The sequence below is a fragment of the Chiloscyllium punctatum genome, chromosome 38 (genome assembly GCF_047496795.1).
Source record: "Chiloscyllium punctatum isolate Juve2018m chromosome 38, sChiPun1.3, whole genome shotgun sequence".
Lineage (NCBI taxonomy): Eukaryota > Metazoa > Chordata > Chondrichthyes > Orectolobiformes > Hemiscylliidae > Chiloscyllium > Chiloscyllium punctatum.
The window spans coordinates 53,452,276-53,473,896 of record NC_092776.1 but is presented as its reverse complement, the minus strand read 5'-3'; the positions used below and the strand labels follow the sequence as shown (position 1 = coordinate 53,473,896).

Sequence of the window (21,621 nt, the reverse complement as noted above, 5' to 3'; positions counted from 1 at the left end):
GGAGAGCTTAAAACCAGCAGGCATATCTTCAAGGTGAGAGGAGAAAGTTTTTTAAAAAAAGACATGTCTTTACATAGAGTGGCTAGTGTGTGGAATGAACAGTCAGAGGAAGTGGTGGACACAGGTACAGTTACAACATTTAAAAGGCATTTGGAGAAGTAAATGAATAGGAAAGGTTTGCATGGATGTGGGCCAAACAGAGCCAGGTGGGACTAGTTTATTTTGGGAACATGGTCAGCATGGGCTAGTTGGACCGAAGGGTCTGTTTCCATGCTGTATGACTCTATGTCTGTAAAGGCAAAAAGAGTAACAGTGGACAAGCTAATGGAGAAATGGATGGGGAGACTAGCTGAATTCCTCACTGATAACTGAGGTTATTTATCAAAAGGTAAAGTTGGGAATACATGTGAAAGTGTGAACATTGTGATAATAAACATGGCAATGGAAAGCCCCTTTAATAATGGAGTAAGAGAGAGAGAAAGAAGCAACACATGATAATAGAGGAGATGCAGCATAAACTCCTGGTGGATGAAGTTTATATATTCATATTTATTCTGACAATGGTGGTCCATGTAAATAACTCACTGTAAATAGCTGGGGGCTACAGTCCATATCAATTAGTTTATAGATTTTAGAACATTAACGGTTTTAGACAGTGATGGAAGAACAGTAAATTTTACAGCACTGCATTCATTCCTCAAAGTTAATTGGCATTGAATACACACTTACTGAATCTGAACAAGTCATAGAAAGCGATAAGGCACACAAATTTCACATACAAATGGTGGACAATTATGAGGGCTACACTACAGCAAATGAACCGCTGATATAATATGGACAAATTGATACGAAAATTCGTGACAACATGATTTGCTCCAGAGAACAAGAACTGAAAGTTGGCACCAAAGTAACATACACGCCAGAAGGAGCCAATGGATGGAGGAACACCAGCACTAGAAAATGAGAAGGGGAAGCCATTGGCAAATAGAAACATTGACTTTATCTGCAAGATAAGGGGTAGGAGCGAAGATCCAGGGATTGGCAAATGAGGCAAAGATATGGAAGATCAGGAACTGTTCTGGGATTGAACATGGCACTAGGAAAAGATCACAAACTTACAAAAAGAGATTTTGATCACTACAAAGCGAGATGCTGTGGTAGTAGTTCAGAATGAGACAGGAGGAGAAGAGTGATTGTAACTTGGAAACAAGTTTGGGGGGAAAAATTGAGTGGGAATACCACAAGTAGAAGCTTCATGATCAAGAACTTTCATGGCTACAAACAAGTTAGAAGATAAGTTGATAAAGGATGCCGGACAAAAATACTGAAGCTATACAAAGAATTCGGCAGAAATACTGTTATGATATTATGGCTTTAAGAGGTGTATTTTTTTTCCAGTTGTTTTTAATGAAGAAAGGTGGAGACAGAGATACCGAGCAGTCTGCCCAAGGCCAATAAAGTAAACAGCTTGTGAAGCCCTGGGCTTTGTTTTAAAAAAAAGTTGGAACAATAGACGAAGTCTAAATGCGTCTGGGGGTCAAGCTCCCACAAAACCAGGATTTTTGGTTTTAGCTTAGTGCTGGAGTCTAGAAATTGGATGTGGAAGCTCTTATTCTTAGAAACATAGAATCCTACAGTGTGGAAACAGGCCATTTGGTCCAACAAATCCACACCCACCCTCCAAAGAGCATCCCACCCAGACTCATACCCCTATCCGAGAACCCTACATCTCCCCTGACTAATGCACCTAACTTACACATCCCTGAGAACTATGGGCAAATTAGCACGGCCAATTCATTTAACCTGCGCATCTTTGGACTATGGGAGAAAACCAGAGCACTTGGAGGAAACCCATGCAGACACGGGAAGAATGTGCAAACTTCAAACAGACAGTCACCCAAGGCTGGAACCAAACCCGGGTCCTTGGCGCTGTGAGGCAGCAGTGCTAACCACTGAGCCACTGTGCTGTATTCCCCTCACTGTTACAGCTAAAAGCTGGGATTCTCTTCCTGCTGCGACAATTGGTTGTGAGACAGTCTATTTTACTGAATTTGCCTTTGCCAAGGGTGTGTTTTTGGGATGTTACTATATTGGAACAGTTAATACAGATGTTATTTTTGTTAAGCATTGATAGAGTCACAGTTAAGCCAATTCTTTTATTTTGTCTGTATTTTAACTGTAGTGTAAAAATCAACAGTGTTTTGCTTAAAGTCGAGTAGTTTGACCAACCAGCGTGCATCTGGAACACAACACCTTAGACTTACCTTTAAAAGAAGAAAATGTTAGGGTCTACACTATCGTCTTAAAGTTTGTGAGAAGATTTGTAGTTCAGGTGCTCGTTGTTGTGGTTGCGTTCGCCGAGCTGGGAATTTGCGTTGCAGACGTTTCGTCCCCTGTCGAGGTGACATCCTCAGTGCTTGGGAGCCTCCTGTGAAGCGCTTCTGTGATGTTTCCTCCGGCATTTATAGTGGTTTGTATCTGCCACTTCTGGTTGTCAGTTCCAGCTGTCCGTTGCAGCGGCCGGTATATTGGGTCCAGGTCGATGAGTTTGTTGATAGAATCTACAGATGAGTGCCATTCCTCTAGGAATTCCCCGGCAGTTCTCTGTTTGGCTTGTCCGATAATAGTAGTGTTGTCCCAGTCGAACTAGTGTTGCTTGTCATCTGCGTGTGTGGCATCCGCGTGTGTGGCTACTAAGGATAGCTGGTCGTGTCGTTTCGTGGCGAGTTGGTGCTCATGGATGCGGATCGTTAGCTGTCTTCCTGTTTGTCCTATGTAGTGTTTTGTGCAGTCCTTGAAAGGGATTTTGTACACTACATTGGTTTTGCTCATGCTGGGTATTGGGTCCTTTGTCCTGGTGAGTTGTCTTAGAGTGGCTGTTGGTTTATGTGCTGTTATGAGTCCTAGTGATCGTAGTAGTCTGGCTGTCAGTTCAGAAATGTTCTTGATGTATGGTAATGTGGCTAGCCCTTTGGGGAGTGGCATGTCCTCATTCCGTTGTCTTTCCCTTAGGCATCTGTTGATGATATTGCGGGGGTATCCAATTTTGGCGAATACATTGTAGAGGTGTTCTTCTTCCTCTTTTTGCAGTTCAGGTATCTACCCACCTCCATAACCAGCGCTCCTCAAACATTCCATAAGATTCCCCTGGCCTCGGAATCTATTCCGCCATTAGCCTCACTCCTCAGCAAAGGACTCACCTTCATCCCCCTCCTTCCATGCATCAATGAATTTAATACACGCCGTGACATCGAACAATTCTTCCATCGCCTCCGCGCTTACTTTCACAACCAGGACTCCCGCCCACCTTCCGAGGACCCCTTCGCCCACCTCCAACACACTGCATCCACCTGGACACTCCGTGCTAGCCTATTACCTGACCTCGACCTCCTCATTTCCAACTGCCGCCGGGACATTAACCGCCTCAACCTGTCGACCTCCCTCCCCCAATCCAACCCCTCACCCTTACAACGTGCAGCCCTCCAATACCTCTGCTCCAATCCCAACCACACCATTAAGCCAGCAGATAAAGGGGGCGCAGTGGTAGTCTGGCGCACTGACCTCTACACCACTGAAGCCAAACGCCAACTCGAGGACACCTCTTCCTACTGCTCCCTCGACCATGACCCCACCCCCCATCACCAAACCATCATCTCCCAGACCATACCGAACCTCATCACCTCAGGAGATCTCCCACCCACAGCTTCCAACCTCATAGTCCGGGAACCCTGCACTGCCCGGTTCTACCTCCTTCCCAAGATCCACAAGCCTGACCACCCCGGCTGACCCATTGTCTCAGCATGCTCCTGCCCCACTGAACTCATCTCTACCTACCTTGACACTGTCCTATCCCCCCTCGTCCAGGAACTCCCCACATACGTTCGAGACACCACCCACGCCCTCCACCTCCTCCAAGACTTCCGTTTCCCCAGCCCCAACGCCTTATCTTCACCATGGATATCCAATCCCTCTACACCTCCATCCGCCATGACCAGCGCCTCCAAGCCCTCCGTTTTTTCCTTTCCAGACGTCCCCAACAGTACCCTTCCACTGACACTCTCATTCGTTTGGCCGAACTGGTCCTCACCCTTAACAATTTCTCCTTTGAATCCTCCCACTTCCTCCAGACCAAAGGGGTAGCCATGGGCACACGTATGGGCCCCAGCTATGCCTGTCTCTTTGTTGGCTACATAGAGCAGTTGATCTTCCGTAATTACACCAGCACCAGTCCCCACCTCTTCCTCCGCTACATTGATGACTGCATTGGTGCCACCTCGTGCTCCCGCAAGGAGGTTGAGCAATTCATCAACTTCAACACATTCCACCCTGACCTTAAATTTACCTGAACCATCTCTGACACCTCCCTCCCCTTCCTGGACCTCTCCATCTCCATTCATGACAACCGACTTGACACTGACATTTTTTACAAACCCACCGACTCCCACAGCTACCTGGATTACACCTCTTCCCACCCTATCTCTTGCAAAAATGCCATCCCATATTCCCAATTCCTCCACCGGATCTGCTCCCAGGAGGACCAGTTCCACCACAGAACACACCAGATGGCATCCTTCTTTAGAGACCGCAATTTCCCTTCCCACGTGGTTAAAGATGCCCTCCAACGCATCTCGTCTACATCCCGCACCTCCGCCCTCAGACCCCACCTCTCCAACCGTAACAAGGACAGAACGCCCCTGGTGCTCACCTTCCACCCTACCAACCTTCGCATAAACCAAATCATCTGCCAACATTTCCGCCACCTCCAAACAGACCCTACCACCAGGGATATATTTCCCTCCCCACCCCTTTCCGCCTTCCGCAAAGACCGTTCCCTCCGTGACTACCTGGTCAGGTCCATGCCCCCCCTACAACCCACCCTCCCATCCTGGCACATTCCCCTGCCACCGCAGGAAATGTAAAACCTGCGCCCACACCTCCTCCCTCACCTCTTTCCAAGGCCCTAAAGGACCCTTCCACATCCAAAGTTTTACTTGCACATCCACTAATATCATTTATTGTATCCGTTGCTCCCGATGCCGTCTCCTCTACATTGGGGAGACTGGGCGCCTCCTACCAGAGCGCTTTAGGGAACATCTCCGGGACACCTGCACCAATCAACCACACCGCCCCGTTGCCCAACATTTCAACTCCCCCTCCCACTCTGCCGAGGACATGGAGGTCCTGGGCCTCCTTCACCGCCGCTCCCTCACCACCAGACGCCTGGAGGAAGAACGCCTCATCTTCCGCCTTGGAACACTTCAACCCCAAGGCATCAATGTGGACTTCAACAGTTTCCTCATTTCCCCTTCCCCCACCTCACCCTAGTTCCAAACCTCCAGCTCAGCACTGTCCCTATGACTTGTCCGGACTTGTCCTACCTGCCTATCTCCTTTTCCATCTATCCACTCCACCCTCTCCTCCCTGACCTATCACCTTTATCCCCTCCCCCACTCACCCATTGTACTCTATGCCACTTTCTTCCCCCCCCCCCACTCACCCATTGTACTCTATGCCACTTTCTCCGCCCCCCCCCCCCCCCCCGACTCCTCTCGCTTATCTCTCCACGCTTCAGGCTCACTGCCTTTATTCCTGGTGAAGGGCTTTTGCCCGAAACGTCAATTTCGAAGCTCCTTGGATGCTGCCTGAACTGCTGTGTTCTTCCAGCACTCTAGACTCTTCCAAGATTTCTACCTTCAGCTGCTGTCAGTAAAGGCCAAACAAAAACGCTTGCAATAAACCAAAGTATGTTGAGATTAATAAGATTCCCTACTGTGTGGAAACAGGCCCTTTCGGCCCAACAGGTCCACACCGACCCTCCGAAGAGTAACCCACCCAGTCCTAATTCCCTCTGACTATTGTGCCTAACACTGCAGGCAATTTAGCGTGGCCAGTTCGCCTGACCTGCACATCTTATGTATCAAATCAGGAGTTGAAGTGAGAATCGAATGGTGAATGGTGTGAGCAAACCTTCAGATATACACTTGGGGCTGTTTCTTCACACTGGATCTCCACGCCCAAATGAGCAATGAGACAGGAATGTACATTACAACTGTTGTTCAATTGTGCGTTGTACAGTCCGAATTGCAACATTATTCTGTACTGAACATAACCATGTTCTCTTCAAAGATAAACAATAAATTTTTTTTATAGGACTCAATGGCTGTTCAATTACCACAGGCCTTTAATCTTAAGCTATGCATTCTGAATGTCAATAAGATGTTGCCAGTGGTTAAACAGCCCCACTCAGAAATCCTGACAGCTCTTAAATGTCTGTGTGATTTCCATTGTAAATACCCTTACATTAAAAGAGAACATACAAACACTTTATTGGCTATCCCTTTAATCATCAGAATTGCTGGATGGGTGATTCTAAGAAGCTAACTTCTCCAGACACCAAGTCATAGAGATGTACATCACGGAAACAGACCCTTCAGTCCTATCTCATCCATGCTGACCAGCTATCCTACATTAATTGCGTCCCATTTGCTAGCACTTGGCCCATATCCCTGTAAACCCTTCTCAGTCATCTATCTATCCAGATGCCTTTTAAATGCTGTAATTGTGCCAACCTCCAACATTTCCTCTGGCAGCTCATTCCATACATGCACCACCCTCTGTGTGAAAAAGTTGCCCCTTAGGTCCTTTTTACATCTTGCCTCTTTCACCTTAAACCTATGCCCTCTAGTTTTGGTCTCCTCTACCTTGGGAAACAGACCTTGTCTATTTATCCTATCCAGGCCCCTTCCTGATCTAATAAACCTCTAAAAGGTCACCCTTCAGCCTCTGACACTCCAGGGAAAAACAGCCCCAGCCTGTTCCATCTCTCCCTACAACTCAAACCCTCCAACCCTGGCAACATCCTCATAAATCTTTTCAGTATCCTTTCACATTTAACATCTTTCTTATAGTAATGAGACATTGAGGATAAGCTCTTAATTCTTGATGAAGATCTTATGCCCGAAACATCGATTCTCCTGCTCCTTAGGTGCTGCCTGACCGGCTGTGCTTTTCCAGCACCACACTATTTGACAAGTGTATGTTTAGCTCAGTTTACCTCACCAATGTCCTGTACAGCTGCAACATGGTATCCCAACTCCTATACTCAATCAACTGACCAGTAACGGCAAGTGTACCAAATGTTTTCTTCACTACTCTGCCTGACTCCACTTTCACGTCAGATGGCAGATGGTCTCAGTTACTTTGCGAGGTTTGAAGTTTAATGAGAAATACTCCCAACCAAGTAAATATTGACATTCAGTCAGGGCTCCCTAGGTCGATCCTATGCACTGAAATTAGAGTGATGCTGGAAAAGCACAGCATCCGAGGAGCAGGAAAATTGACGTTTCGGGCAAAAGCCCTTTGCACTGCACTAATAACATTTGTAAGAAAAGTACCAACCTCATTACTTTCCAAGAAACATGAATCTCAGTTCATTCATTTTGCAGAGAAGAAGAATATGCTGTGGTGGCATAATAAACCAACTCATTGTCTAGCCCTGGCTAAATCATCTAAAAAAAAAGTCAACAACTTGACTCATAATGAGTAAGAAGTTGGTGAAATCCAAAGTGAAAACTAACGAGATTAGAATTATGAGGCTGGAGAAACTGGCATGAACTCAGATGCTCTGGAGAGATTTAATAGGTTTGCAAAATGATGGAGTTGTGATACAACAAATAAAGAACAGCAATCAGGGGGAAGGTTCGGAGAATTGCACTCTTTAAACACAGTTGAGACGATCTGGAATGTACTGTCAAAAAGGGGAACGGTAGGATATCTTAAACCCAGAAGTGAATTGGATAAATACTCAGCAGGAAACATTTGCGAGGCCATGGGGGTGGGGGGGGGGTGGAAGAAGAGAAGGCAGTGGGGTAGTTTGTTCATACTGCTGGAACAGAGATGAGGGCCTGAATGGCCTCATTTTGTGCTTTACAATGCTACGAAAAGTGAGTGGAGATTAGTTTAATGCAGTTAATGCTTGGCTTGTGTCTAGAAGAGCAGGCATTTGAAGACAGAATTCTCTGTGAATGCTGAGAGAGTGAATCAGCAAGAATTCAGGAACCAGACAGAACATTATACTTTAAGACAGGCAGCCATGTCCAAATCTCGATGTCAGCTTTGCGTCATAGATTTGCCTGATCACAATGCAAACATGCCAGCTGTGTGTCATTCATGTCCCATCAAATCCACGGAACAGACAGTTCAGCAAATAAATCTGGCTGTGTGGGTTTCCTCTGGATGCGCCAGTTTCCTCCCATAGTCCTAAAGTGTGCAGGTTAAGAGGATTGGCCATGCTAAATTGCCCATAGTGTTAGGTACATTAGTCAGGTGTATGTGTAGGAGAATGGGTCTGGGTGGGTTGGTGTGGACTTGTTGGGCCAAATGGCCTGGTTCCACACTGTAGGGAATTTAGTCTAATCATCTAATCCACAGACAGCAACGGAAAACTGATAAAATCTGAATTAGTGATGCGGTTGAGGAATAAATATTCTCCAGCTCACCTGGTAAAAGCCTTGCTGCTCTTCTTTCAGCAGCACTATGGGATCTTATACATCCACTCCCAGGGCAGCTTGCACCGCAGTCTAATGCATCAGAGACACACAGCATGGAATCAGTCCAAGTGGGACATGCCAACCATAATCCCAAACTAAACTGGGACAACCAGCCTGTGCCTGGCCCATATCCCTCCAAACCCTTCTGAGACAGGTCTTTTCCCTGGGGTGGGGGGGAAGTCCAGAACTAGAGTGTAAAGATTTGAGATGAGAGGGGATAAATTTAAAAGTGACCTAAGGGGCAACCTTTTCACACAGAGGGTTGTGCAAGTATAGACTGAGCTGCCAGAGGAAGTGGTGGAGGCTGGTGCAATTACAACTTTTAAAGGGCATCTGGATGGGTACATTACTAGGAAGGGTAGTCATGTACCCTCTGCAGTGGGCCAAGTGTTGGCAAACAGGCCTAGATTAGGTTAGGATATTTGGTCGGCATGGATGGTTGGACCGAAGGGTCTGTTTCCATGCTGTACATCTCTCCAAATGTCTTTTATACGTTGAAATTGCACCCACATCCACCACTTCTTAGGAAGTTCATTCCACACATGAACCACCCTGTGTAAAAAAAATTGCGCCTCTTGTCTGTTTTAAATCTCCCTCCTCTCACATTAAAAAAATTCCCCAGTCTTGAAATCTCCCATCCTAGGGAAAATATAACTACTATTAACTCTATCTATATTTCTCATTATTTTACAAACTTGGATCAGGTCGCCTCCCAACCTCCTACACTTTCGTGAAAAAATCCCAGCCTTTCTTTATAACTCAAACTTTCCATACCCGGCAACATCTACAAGACAGCACCTCTGACACAGTCACACACCCTCAGTACAGCACTGAAGTGCAGGCCTCCAGTACACACTCCACTCTCTGGAGTGGGACCTGATCCTCAGACTCAAAAGCATGAGCTGTGCGAATGAACCCAGGATTTCAAAAAAAAAAGTGATGACTGAAATATGGACAAAGATGGAAAGAGAAAGGGATAAACCAATACCGTTAAAATGATGAATGTTTTGTCTTTTGATTTATCATGGGAGGGGTGAAACAGATTTATTTTCATTTGTTTGAGCAAAGAACAGGACAGCACAAGAACAGGCCCTTCAGCCCACCAAGATTGTACTGACACATAACACTTTTTAAACTTAAAACCTTTAGCTTCTTACACAGTCCGTATCCCTCTGTCCCCTGTCTATTCATGTATCTAGGAGAAAGTGAGGACTGCAGACGCTGGAGATCAGAGCTAAAAAATGTGTTGCTGGAAAAGCACAAATGTGTTGCGCTTTTCCAGCAACACATTTTTAAGCTACCTCATGTATCTGTCAAGATGCCTTTTAAATGTTGCTATTGTTTCCACCTCCACCACTTCCTCTAGCAGTGCATTCCAGGGACTTACTACCATGTGTATAAATGTTGCCTCTTACATCACTTTTAAACCTACCCCCTTTTACCCGTAAACCTCTGATCCCTAGTAAATGACATCCCTTTGCAGGGGAGAAAAGACTCTGACTTTCCATGCCTCTAAATTTTGGAAGCTTCTACCAGGTTGTCCCTCACCCTTTGACATTGAAGTGAAACCAAACCAAATGTTTCCAACCTATCCTTATAGCTAATACCCTCCAAACCAGGCAACATCCTGATAAATCCTTTCTATACTCTCTCCAAAACCTCTACCTCCCTCTGGTAGCGTGATTCTTCTGCAATGCTCATACAGCCATTTACCGAACACTTCTCTCCTGCACTAGATCTTCCAAAATCCATTTGTCTGGATCAAACTCCGCCTGCCATTTCAGCGCCCTATCTATATCCTGCTGTATCCCCCTCGCTATCTGCAGCTCCTCCAATCTTTGTGCAATCGGTTAACTTATCATTCAGGTCACATGCATTCTCCTCCAAGTCACTTCAATGTATTACAAATAACAGGAGCCCTCGCACTGACCACTGTGCAACACCACTGGTCACATTCCTGGAATCAGAGAAACACTCTTCACCATTACTCTCTTCCATGATCAAGCCAGTTCCGTATCTATCTTACTGCGGATCCCATGTAACTTCACCTTTTGTATCACCCTACCGTGAGGCACCTTGTAAAATGCCTTGCTAAAGTCCATTTCGGCAACATCTACCACTCTGCCCTTATCAATAATCTGTCACTTCCTCAAAGTTTGAGAGGCTCAATCTCCTCTGTGTAAAGCCATGTTGCCAATCACATCTATATTCTCCTAAATTGAGTAAATCCTATCCTTTAGAAACTTCTCCAATAATCTTGCTGCCATGATGGAAGGCTCGCTGGCCGGCAATTTCCCCGATTATCCCTGTTGCATTCTTAAACAAAGGAACAATGTTGGCTATTCTCCAGTCCTCTGAGACCTATTCTGTGACTAAAGAGGATACGAAGATTTCATACGGGGCCTCAGCAATTTCCTCACCTGTCACCCTCCGCATTCTGGGATAGATCCCATCAAATCCTAATGCTTTTCAAAATACTCAACACCACCTTTTTTTTGATCCTGTTATGCCCTAGACTGTCAACATCCACCATGTCCAGGGTGTAGGTTTGCTCGCTGAACTGTAGATTATATCCAGATGTTTCATTACCTGGCTAGGTAACATCATCAGTGGCGACCTCCAAGTGAAGTGAAGCTGTTGTCTCCTGCTTTCTATTTATATCTTTCTCCGGGATGGGGTTCCTGGGGTTTGTGGTGATGTCATTTCCTGTTCGTTTTCTGAGGGGTTGATAGATGGCATCTAGATTTAGGTGTTTGTTTATGGCGTTGTGGTTGGAGTGCCAGGCCTCTAGGAATTCTCTAGCATGTCTTTGCTTAGCCTGTCCCAGGATAGATGTGTTGTCCCATGTCCTTCTCCTTTGTGAACACAGATGTAACGTATTCATTAAGGACCTCATCTGCTTCCTCCGGCTCCTGACGCAAATTCCCTTTGCCCTAGAGTAGACCAATCCTTTTCCGATCTTTCCCTCTTGTTCCCTATAGATGGATAAAATGCCTTGGGATTTTCCTTAATCCTGTTTGCCAAAGACATTTTATGGGCTCTTTTTGCCCTCCTAATTCCTTGTTTGAGTTCTTCCCTGCTATCTTTGCATTCTTTAAGGGGTCAGTCTGTCTTCAGTTTTCTAAACCTTACATATGCTCCTTTCTTTTTTGACAAAGCTCTTGATTTCTCTTGCCATCCAAGGTTCCTGAATCTTTCCATCTCTACCCTTCATTTCCACAGGAACATGTTGGTCAACTGGCCTTTAAAAGATTTCCACAGGCCAGGTGTGGATATACCCTCAAACAGCACCTCCCGCTCCCCCCACCGTTCCGACTTAATATTGTGGTAGTTATCCTTCCCCCCAGTTTAATTCTTTCACCCAGGGACTACTTTTATCTTTATTCATAAGTAACTTTAAAAGTTAAAAAATTACTATCACTGTTCCTGAAATGCTCTCCCACTGAAACTTCAATCATCTGGCCAGGCTCATCCTCCAATGCCAGGTCTAGTGTGGCCCCCTTCCCTAATTGGGCTATTTACACCTAGTTTCAAAAAAACACCATCCTGGACACACCTATCAAATCCACCTCACCCCAACAAAATGCAAGCCCCGTCGCTGAGTCCCAGTTAGTATCAGGCAAGTTAAATCACCCACCACAAGCACCATGTTGTTTTTCCATGTTTCCATAGAATGGCCCCATATCTGTTGCTTCTCTGACACCCACTGGCTATTGGAAGGCCTGTAGTACAATCCCAACGATTGATGGCCACGCCCTTACTCTTCATGAGCTCTACCATATGGCTTCACTGGATAAGCCCTGCATGGTATCCTCCCTCAGTATAGCTGTGATATTCCTTATCAGTCTTTCTTCTCTGTCTCTCTCTCTCAACCAAGTCTCTGTAATAGCTACAACATTGAGTCATATGTATTAAACCAAGCTCTAAGCTCTTCTGCCTTAGCTCAGATACTCATACTAAAACAAATACACTTCAGACAGGTGGTGAGGACTGCTTTCAACCAACCCACAGTCTGAGGGGGTTATCCCCAAAGTATTAGACAGGAAATAGAAATAAACTCTTTCATCAACCAGAATAAACTGATCCAGCCACACACTTCAGCGACTTGTCCAGGTCATAAAGACGAGCTATGTATGCCGAAGGCTCCGTTTCTGTGCTGTTTGACTCCATCCAATTTGTCTCACTCCACCGCTCTAGACTTGAAAATGTTTCCCTTTGGAATACAGATCCAAATCTCTTTTAAACTTACTCTTCAAAAACGTTCACCACTCTCTCAGCCAGTTTACTCCAGATCAGAACTCACCACGTTCTCACCTGCTCTGCAGAATATTGGTCCAAGATATTAGACCTGTGTCTTCTAGTTACTGACTAAACTGCCAATGTGAGTAATTTCTCCCTATGCATTTCCTTCTTAATGTAAATCATTTTTATATGTATTAAAATACGCACACGCACCCAAACAAAATTAGTTCCCTTTTGCAAGTTACTATTTCCCCTCTTTTTTTAAAAAATTAAAATCCCTCATGGTTTTAACTGCCTCTGTTAGATGACCCCTTACCATTCTCTGCTTGGGAACCTTCCCAGCTTTTGAGTCTCTCCACAATGATTCATGTTGTTCATATTTGGTACCTTTGCAGTAAATCTCCACTGCATCGTTCTCCTGAAAGTGAATGGATTGGACAGCTGTGGCTGCAGCAGTTTTCACCAACCTCTGAGTAAAGTTAATTCCATGAATTTCCCAACGTTTTGTGCATTTGTTGAGCACATTCACACATTTCTTTCAACAGTTATAAATTCCGCACTTAGATTTCTCTTACACATCAGACCCCATCTCAACAGCAGCTGACTTTCAATTAAAACAGTCTGTTTCACACCCAGGAATATTCTTTGAGTAAAGTTTGCAAAAATATTTTAAAAAGCAAATGCTCATTTTAGAGGGTGACCAACATATCTTTCTTTTTCATTAATGAACACAAACACAGACACACACATTTCCAACTAATTAACAGTGAATTGACTTGGACATTTCGGGAATGCAGGCTCTGAGAGAGGATTCAGAGTGCAAGGGACGATCAGCAAGATTGGTGCGGAGATGCTTGCCAGCACCTATTGCACGGTTGGTTTAAGAAGAAGTCTATTACAAAAAAAAAGATGTTGAACACAACTGTACTGGAACGAATCAAGTACATGTCTTACTAAAAGTTGATTATTATTATAATAGAGTCGGAAACAGACCTTTCCGTCCAACTCGTCCATGCTGACCAAGTTTCCCAAACTAAACTAGTCCCATTTTTCTGCATTTAGTTCAAAACCCACTAAGTCTTTCCTATTCCTGTACCTGTCCAAGTTTCTTTTAAATGTTGTAAGTGTACCTGTATCTAGCACTCCCTCTGGCAGTTCACTCCATACACACACCACCCTGTGTGGAAAAGCTGCCCCTTGGGTCCCTTTTAAATCTTTCTCCTCTCACCTTCAAAATATGCCCTCTAGTTTTGAACACCCCCCACCCTTTCCTATTCACCTTATCTATGCCCCTCATAGGGTCCTAATTACTTACTATTGATAAAATACAGCACAAGATCAATTATTGGCAGAAGACATTAAAATAGCAGACCTTAGGAACTGGAGAGAGAAGTTTAATGCTCTCCCAGGCATGAGACTGGAAGGATCTTTACACTGTACTCTCTCACACAATATTCTCAGAATTGTTAACAGAGTTGCTGTTAGGTTTTAACTGCTAGGGTGAAATGCATAACCAAATGTGTCGCCATCAGCATCACTGCAGCGGTCAGAGGTCAGGTGCAGAGACTAAGCCATTATATACAGTACCTTCTGGAAGAAGTCTTCTCCACTTTTGCCTTTCCCTTCAGCAGCAGCTGTAAAATAAACGATCAGGGTTAAACAAATTCTGCTAAATACTTCACTCAACACAAAGAACAAGGAAAGCAGCAAATATTAAACTTTGCAGTCTGCAATTATTTTAGAAAACTGCATCAATAAACTAAAGGGTGTACATGTATTTGGAAAGGCAAGGACTGATTACGGATAGTCAACATGGCTTTGTGTGGGGGAAATCATGTCTCACAAACTTGATTGCATTTTTTGAAGAAGTAACAAAGAAGATTGAAGAGGGCAGAGCAGTTATGGGCTTCAGTAAGGCATTCAACAAGGTTCCCCATGGGAGACTGATTAGCAAGGTTAGATCTCATGGAATACAGGGAGAATTAGCCATTTGGATACAGAACTAGCTGAAAGGTAGAAGACAGAGGGTGGTGGTGGAGGATTGTTTTTCAGACTGGAGGCCTGTGACCAGTGGAGTGCCACAAGGATCGGTGCTGGGCCCTCTTCTTTTTATCATTTACATAAATGATTTGGATGCGAGCATAAGAGGGACGGTTAGTAAGTTTGCAGATGACACCAAAATTGGAGGTGCAGTGGACAGCGAACAGGGTTGCAGGTAGATAGGATAGTGAAGGCGGCGTTTGGTATGCTTTCCTTTATTGGTCAGAGTGCTGAGTACAGGAGTTGGGAGGTCATGTTGTGGCTGTACAGGACATTGGTTAGGCCATGGTTGGAATATTGATCGCAATTCTGGTCTCCTTCTTATTGGAAAGATGTTGTGAAACTTGAAAGGGTTCAGAAAAGATTTACAAAGTTGTTGCCAGGGTTGGAGGATCTGAACTACAGGGAGAGGCTGAACAGGCTGGGGATGTTTTCCCTGGAGCGTCGGAGGCTGAGAGGTTTACAAATTTATGAGGGGCATGGATAGGATAAATAGACAAAGTCTTTTCCCTGGGGTCAGGGAGTCCAGAACGAGAGGGCATAGGTTTAGGGTGAGAGGGGAAAGATATAAAAGAGACTCAAGGGGCAACTTTTTCACACAGAGGGTGGTACGTGTATGGAATGAGCTGCCAGAGGATGTGGTGGAGGCTGGTACAATTGCAACATTTAAGAGTCATTTGGATGGATATATGAATAGGAAGGGTTTGGAGGGATATGGGCCAGGTGCTGGCAGGTGGGACTAGATTGAGTTGGGATATCTGGTCGGCATGGACGGGTTGGACCGAAGGGTCTGTTTCCATGCTGTACATCTCTATGACTCTATAAAGGGTGTTCTCTTGCTCTCTCTCCCCTATCATCACATGACCATTCAAAAGGTCACTGGGAGCCTATTCTGATTGAATCAGAAAAAAGCAAAATGTATAATTATACACAGACACTATTCAACATCTTCCCAATGCACTGTTACACTTCCAATCCTCTCTGCGTACCAGCTGTATACGCCTGCTCTTCTCTGCATACCTTCTGCTGTGGCAGGATTCAAACCCAGGTCCCAGAACATTAACTGGCGCTTTAGATTAACAGTCCAGTAATGATACCACCAGGCCATCGCCTATCCCTTAGGTGAGGTTCATACGATCATATCTTGAGCCCTGGATTCATTGTAGTGAACTGAGCAAGTTGACACAGATTCTATTCTCCCCCCCCACCTCACCCTTGCTCAGAGTGTCTGGGTAAGCAATTTGAGACTATTGCACCGTGGTGTCTCTCCCATCCTCACTGTTTTAGCGGACACTCAGAAGGAGCCCCCTCAGAATAGGAGCGAGTGGGCCTTGAAGAGTCGACAAGGGGCTTGTACAAGAACAATTTTAACTGTGGAAGTGGGGAGGGTCACGAAGGAGACAATGAGGAGCAATATTCTGAGAAAGAAGCATCTTAAATTAAACAAAACAGGACAGTGGGGCTTGTGCTGAGCTGAGGAATGTTATATAATGGGAGGTGAATAGGAAATGAGCTGCTGTATTGGAATTCTACACTTGGATCAAGTATCTGTTTATATGAGCTCAACTGAACGCATCCATTTAAAATGTAACATGCTCCCCATGCGAACTTGAGGCCAGGCTGCTCTACACGGTCAGCAGCAAAAACATTTAGAACAGTTTTGCTTTGAGCCAGATTGATCTTCGAGATAGTGACAGACAAGGGCAGATCCTCGGAATCTGCGCAGGCCGCCGCCATGCACACAATTCTGGAAAGTTCCGTGGAAATCGGAGGGAGGACTCAGAAAAATGAGGATTCTGTTCGATTTGGCCCCAGTCGAAGAGTGCCAATTGCCTCCTGGGGAAAAAACCTAAAGATCACGCAAGCAGCATTAAACTCTCCCTGAGCTCTGACCAACATCTGTGGCGGCTGCTCACAACACAAGCATTTTGGACAGCATCTTTGCCAACTCCCGTCTCTTTTTGGAGACCACGGCGTGTGCTCGGAAAGCCTGCCTGCAGGGCAGAAGGGACACAACACAACAAAAAGTTGGGGTCAATTGAATTAGTCTGCGAGATAGAGGGCTAGGGCTGTTACTCAGTGAGAAAAAGGAGCTAATTGATCCCATATGATCCCAGAATGAACCAAACTGAAGTGCATCCTGTGAAAATGCATGTGTTAACAGTTACTGCTTCCCATCTCGGATCAAGTGCTTCTCTTGTCATCTCTTGTACCCGTTTAGTCACACCAATTTCCAGCTTGAGACTAGAAACAAGGAAAATAGGAGGAATAGTAGGCCATTTGGCCCTTCAAGCCTTTCGATACGATTGTGACTTGATATGAATGAGGTGCCAATAACCTTTCCCATAGTTCCTGGCATCACAGGAAAGCTCTGGAAAAGAGATCGGGTCTTGGCAGGCTCCAGGATATATCTGGTAATATAGGAGTGACACGTGTTTACAGTGAAAATCGCTAGACAACCAAGTTTTTTTTAAGTTGCGCAGTTGAACAAGGCTCCCCCTTGGTCCGTTTTAACAGATCCCAAATATTATCCTCCATACCTGCCTTCCAAATTCATACACGTACATCATCAGAATGGCTACTAACACTGACATAGTATCTTTGAATGGGCTAAATGATTCCAAAGCTTTTTGTAGGAGCATTTACAACACGCCAGACAGATCAGATTTGGAGGTGCCGGTGCGGAACTGGGATGTACACAGTTAAAAATCACACAACACCAGGTTCCCATCCAACAGGTTTATTTGGAAGCACTAGCTTTCAGAGCGCTGCTTCTTCATCAGGAGGTTATGGACTGTAAGATCATAGGATACAGAATTTATAGCATAAGTTTTCAGTGAGATGTAACTGAAATTATATGTTGAAAAAGACCTGGATTGTTTGTCAAGTCTCTCATCTTTTAGAATGGGCATGTTGGTTTCAGTTCTTTCATATGTAAATTCCAGAACTTTGGGTTCATGTCACACTACAACTGACCCCACTGCACTACATACACAACTCAGACAGACACACGCACACACACTCATACTGTCCCACCTGCGCACACACCCACAAATTTGTGAGGTGAATTTGTACTTGCAGAATTACATTTTATTTTGCTCAAAAACTGCTTAAATCCATGTAAAGGTCTGTAAATCCCTTTTTTAGATTAGAATCAGTCTGAGGGCAGGATGTACATGCATTTGGAAAGGCAAGGACTGCTTAGGGATAGTCAATATGGCTTCGTGCATGGGAAATCAGGTCTCACAAACTTGATTCAGTTTTTTGAAGAAAGAAGATTGATGAGGGCAGAGCGGTAGACATGATCTATATGGACTTCAGTAAGGTGTTCGACAAGTGTCCCCATGGGAGACTGGTTAGCAAGGTTAGATTTCATGGAATACAGGGAGAACCAGCCATTTTGATACAGAACTGGCTCAAAAGGTAGAAGACAGAGGGTGGTGGTGGAGGATTGTTTTTCAGACTGGAGGCCTGTGACCAGTGACCAGTCGAGTGCCACAAGGATGGGTGCTGGGTCCACTACTTTTTGTCATTTATACAAATGATTTTACTGGGCGCATAAGAGGAATACTTAGTAAGTTTGCAGATGATGCCAAAATTGGAGGTGTAGTGGACAGCGAAGAAAGTTACCTCAGATTACAATGGGACCTTGATTAGATGAGTCAATGGGCTGAGGAGTGGTGGATGGAGCTTAATTTAGATAAATGTGAGGTGCTGTATTTTGGGAAAGCAAATCTTAGTAGGACTTATACACTTAATGGTAAGGTCCTAGGGAGTGTTGCTGAACAAAGAGACCTTGGAGTGCTCCTTGAAAGTGGAGTTGCAGGTAGATAGGATAGTGAAGGCGGCGTTTGGTATGCTTTCCTTTATCGGTCAGAGCACTGAGTACAGGAGTTGGGAGGTCATGTTGCAGCTGTACAGGACATTGGTTAGGCCACTGTTGGAATATTATGTGCAATTCTGCTCTCCTTCCTATTGGAAGGATATTGTGAAACTTGAAAGGGTTCAGAAAAGATTTAAAAGGATGCTGCCAGGTTTAGAGGATTTGAGCTACAGGGAGAAGTTGAACAGGCTGGGGCTGTTTTCTCTGGAGCGTTGGAGGCTGAGGAATGACCATATAGTGGTTTTTAAAATCATGAGGGGCATGGATAGGATAAATAGACAAAGTCTCTCCTGGGGTAGGAAAGTCCATTACTAGAGGGCATAGGTTTAGAGTGAGAGGGGACAGATATAAAAGAGACCTGAAGGGCAACATTTTCATACAGAGGGTGTACTTGTATGGAATGAGCTGCCAGAGGAAGTGGTGGAGGCTGGTACCATTGCAACTTTTAAAAGGCATCAGGATGGGTGTATGAAAAGGAAGGATGCTGGCAGGTGGGACTAGATTGGATTAGGATATCTGGTCGGCATGGATGAGTTGGACCGAAGGGTCTGTTTCTGTACTGGACATCTCTATGACTATGTACATTGGGGCACAGACAGCCTCACACAGGGCACCTCATACCTTCAATGCATTATCTGGGCCAACATGGCACCTATTGTTAAAGTTCACTCGAGAATGTAATGTTAAGAAAGTTCTGGAATTTACATATGAACGAACTGAAACCAACACGCCCATTCTAAAAGATGAGACACTTAACAATCCAGGTCTTTTTCAATATATAATTTCAGTTACATCCCACTGTAAGCTTTTGCTATAAATTCAGCTTTATATTTCCTTATCTCTCTCTCTCTCTCTCTCTCTCACACACACACACACACACACATACACAGAGAGAGAGAGAGAGAGAGAGAAAGGACAATTACAGCAGGAAATCAATGGAGCAGTTCTTCATAAATGTCTTTGGCTGATGGCTGTTAACTGGTATTCCTGCAACAAGCCAAAATGGTAGTGATGGCATGTTTTGCCTTTCCAAGTTAAAACCAATAAAAAGCTGTAAAGCTTGGCTCCAGATCCACCCCCTTCACCAGTGGGCTTACTACAGCCAGGGTAACTATTCCTGAATTTAGGATACACCAACGTAAAAGGGGCGAAATGAACTGAGCCAGCCTCGCCCTTTCTGTCTTCTCACTGCTATCGTTATCAATAGCTTCACAGACATTGCCAGAAACTAGAACCATGGAATCACAGACTCAACTGAAGTGGCCCTTTGGCCCATTGAGTCTGCACTGACCAAAAGGAAACGACCCTGAATCTCCACCAGCTCCACTTTCCCGCACTTGGCCCATAATCTTGAATGCTAGTGCTCATCCAGGTACTTTTGCTCAGGTTGTGAAGTCACCTATTTCTACTCTCCCAGACATTCCATACTCTGAATGGGAAAAAAAAAATTCCCTTGAAACCTCCTCTGTTTCACTTTAAAATTATACCTCTTTGTTACTGACCCTTTAACTCAGGAATAACTGCTTCCTAGCCATCCTGTCCATGCCCCTCATAGTCTAATACATCTCAAACAGGCTGCTCCCCAGCTTTCTCTGTTCTGCTTATCCAGCCTGTCTTCATCATCGAGATTGCTCCATCCCAGGCAGCATCATGGTGAATCTCCTCTGCACACCTTCCAGTGCTTTCTTATCCTTCCTATAGTGCAGTGACCCAAACTGCACACAGTACTCCAGCTGTGGGCCAACCAAAACTCCTGTACAGCACCAACATATCCTCCTCCCTCTTGCCATTAATGCCATGACTGATAAAAGCAAATGCCCTGAATGCCTTTTTAAACTATCTTATTAAACTGTCCTACCTGTTTCAGGGATTTGTGGACAAGCACCCCAACATCCATCTGAGCTTCACAGAATAGAACAATTATTTCTTGTGAAAAATACAAGTGACAATAAAACGCAGTGAAAAGTGTTTAAGTTGCCCTACCACAGCACCTACATTAATAACAGTTGGCAGAAATAAGAAAAAAAATTAAGACAAAGTCCATCTTAGTTCAATTCACAGCTCCTGGGCTCAGGGAAGGACAGTACTGCTGCAGAAAGTGGACAAACCGCCACACCAGACCACTGGAATACTGGAAGCCTCCACAGTATCCCGAAGCCTTGCCAATCCCGGGTCGGAAGGCATTGCGGAAGCTGCCCAAGGAAAGTGCCCTGCCATTCATCGGAAAGAGGAATAAGACAAGGGACCAGTCAAAGTGCATCACCTCGCACTTTTCAGGGTTAAATTCTACCTGACAACGATCTGTCCATCTGATCCATTCATCTATATTCATCTAAATTACATTTTGATCTTTTACTGTAAATTCTCTATCCTATGATCCTACCCCACTAGCTACCCAATGAAGGAGCAGTGCTTCAAAAACTAGTACTTCAGAATAAACCTTTTGGACTATAACTTGGTGTTGTGCGCTTTTTAACCCTGTAACCTAAGACCTTCCTCCTCACTGTCAACCACTCAGCTAATGTTTGTGTCATATGAAAATTTACTTATCATCCAGCTCTTTCCCACAACCTCACATTTTCTTCTATCATCCTTTATGTATATCAAAAAAAAAATAAGGGACCCAAGCACTGATCCCTGTGGTATGCTACTGGACATGGATCTCCAAGTCACATAAACAGCCTCTACCACCAAGCTCAGTCTCCTCCCACTAAGCCAATTTTGGATCCAATTTGTCAAGTTACCCTAGATCCAATTTGCTTTACCTTCTTTGTCAAAGATTTTGCTGTAAACTACATCAGCTGCGTTGCTCTCATCTGAACACATGATTCACCTCCTCAAAAAATTAGTGGGCGGCACAGTGGCACAGTGGTTAGCACTGCTGCCTCACAGCGCCAGAGACCCGGG

General features: G+C 44.8%; 1 protein-coding gene across 3 annotated transcripts in view; it reads right to left on the bottom strand.

The window, feature by feature from the left end:
• LOC140463628 (protein bicaudal C homolog 1-like) overlaps positions 1–21,621 on the bottom strand; it is a 270,609-nt gene that overhangs the window by 181,031 nt on the left and 67,957 nt on the right. For all 3 annotated transcript variants that reach the window (XM_072557874.1, XM_072557876.1, XM_072557875.1), the window contains exon 2: positions 14,379–14,425. In XM_072557874.1, coding sequence (XP_072413975.1) covers positions 14,379–14,425 — 47 coding nt within the window. The remainder of the gene's footprint in view (positions 1–14,378; positions 14,426–21,621) is intronic.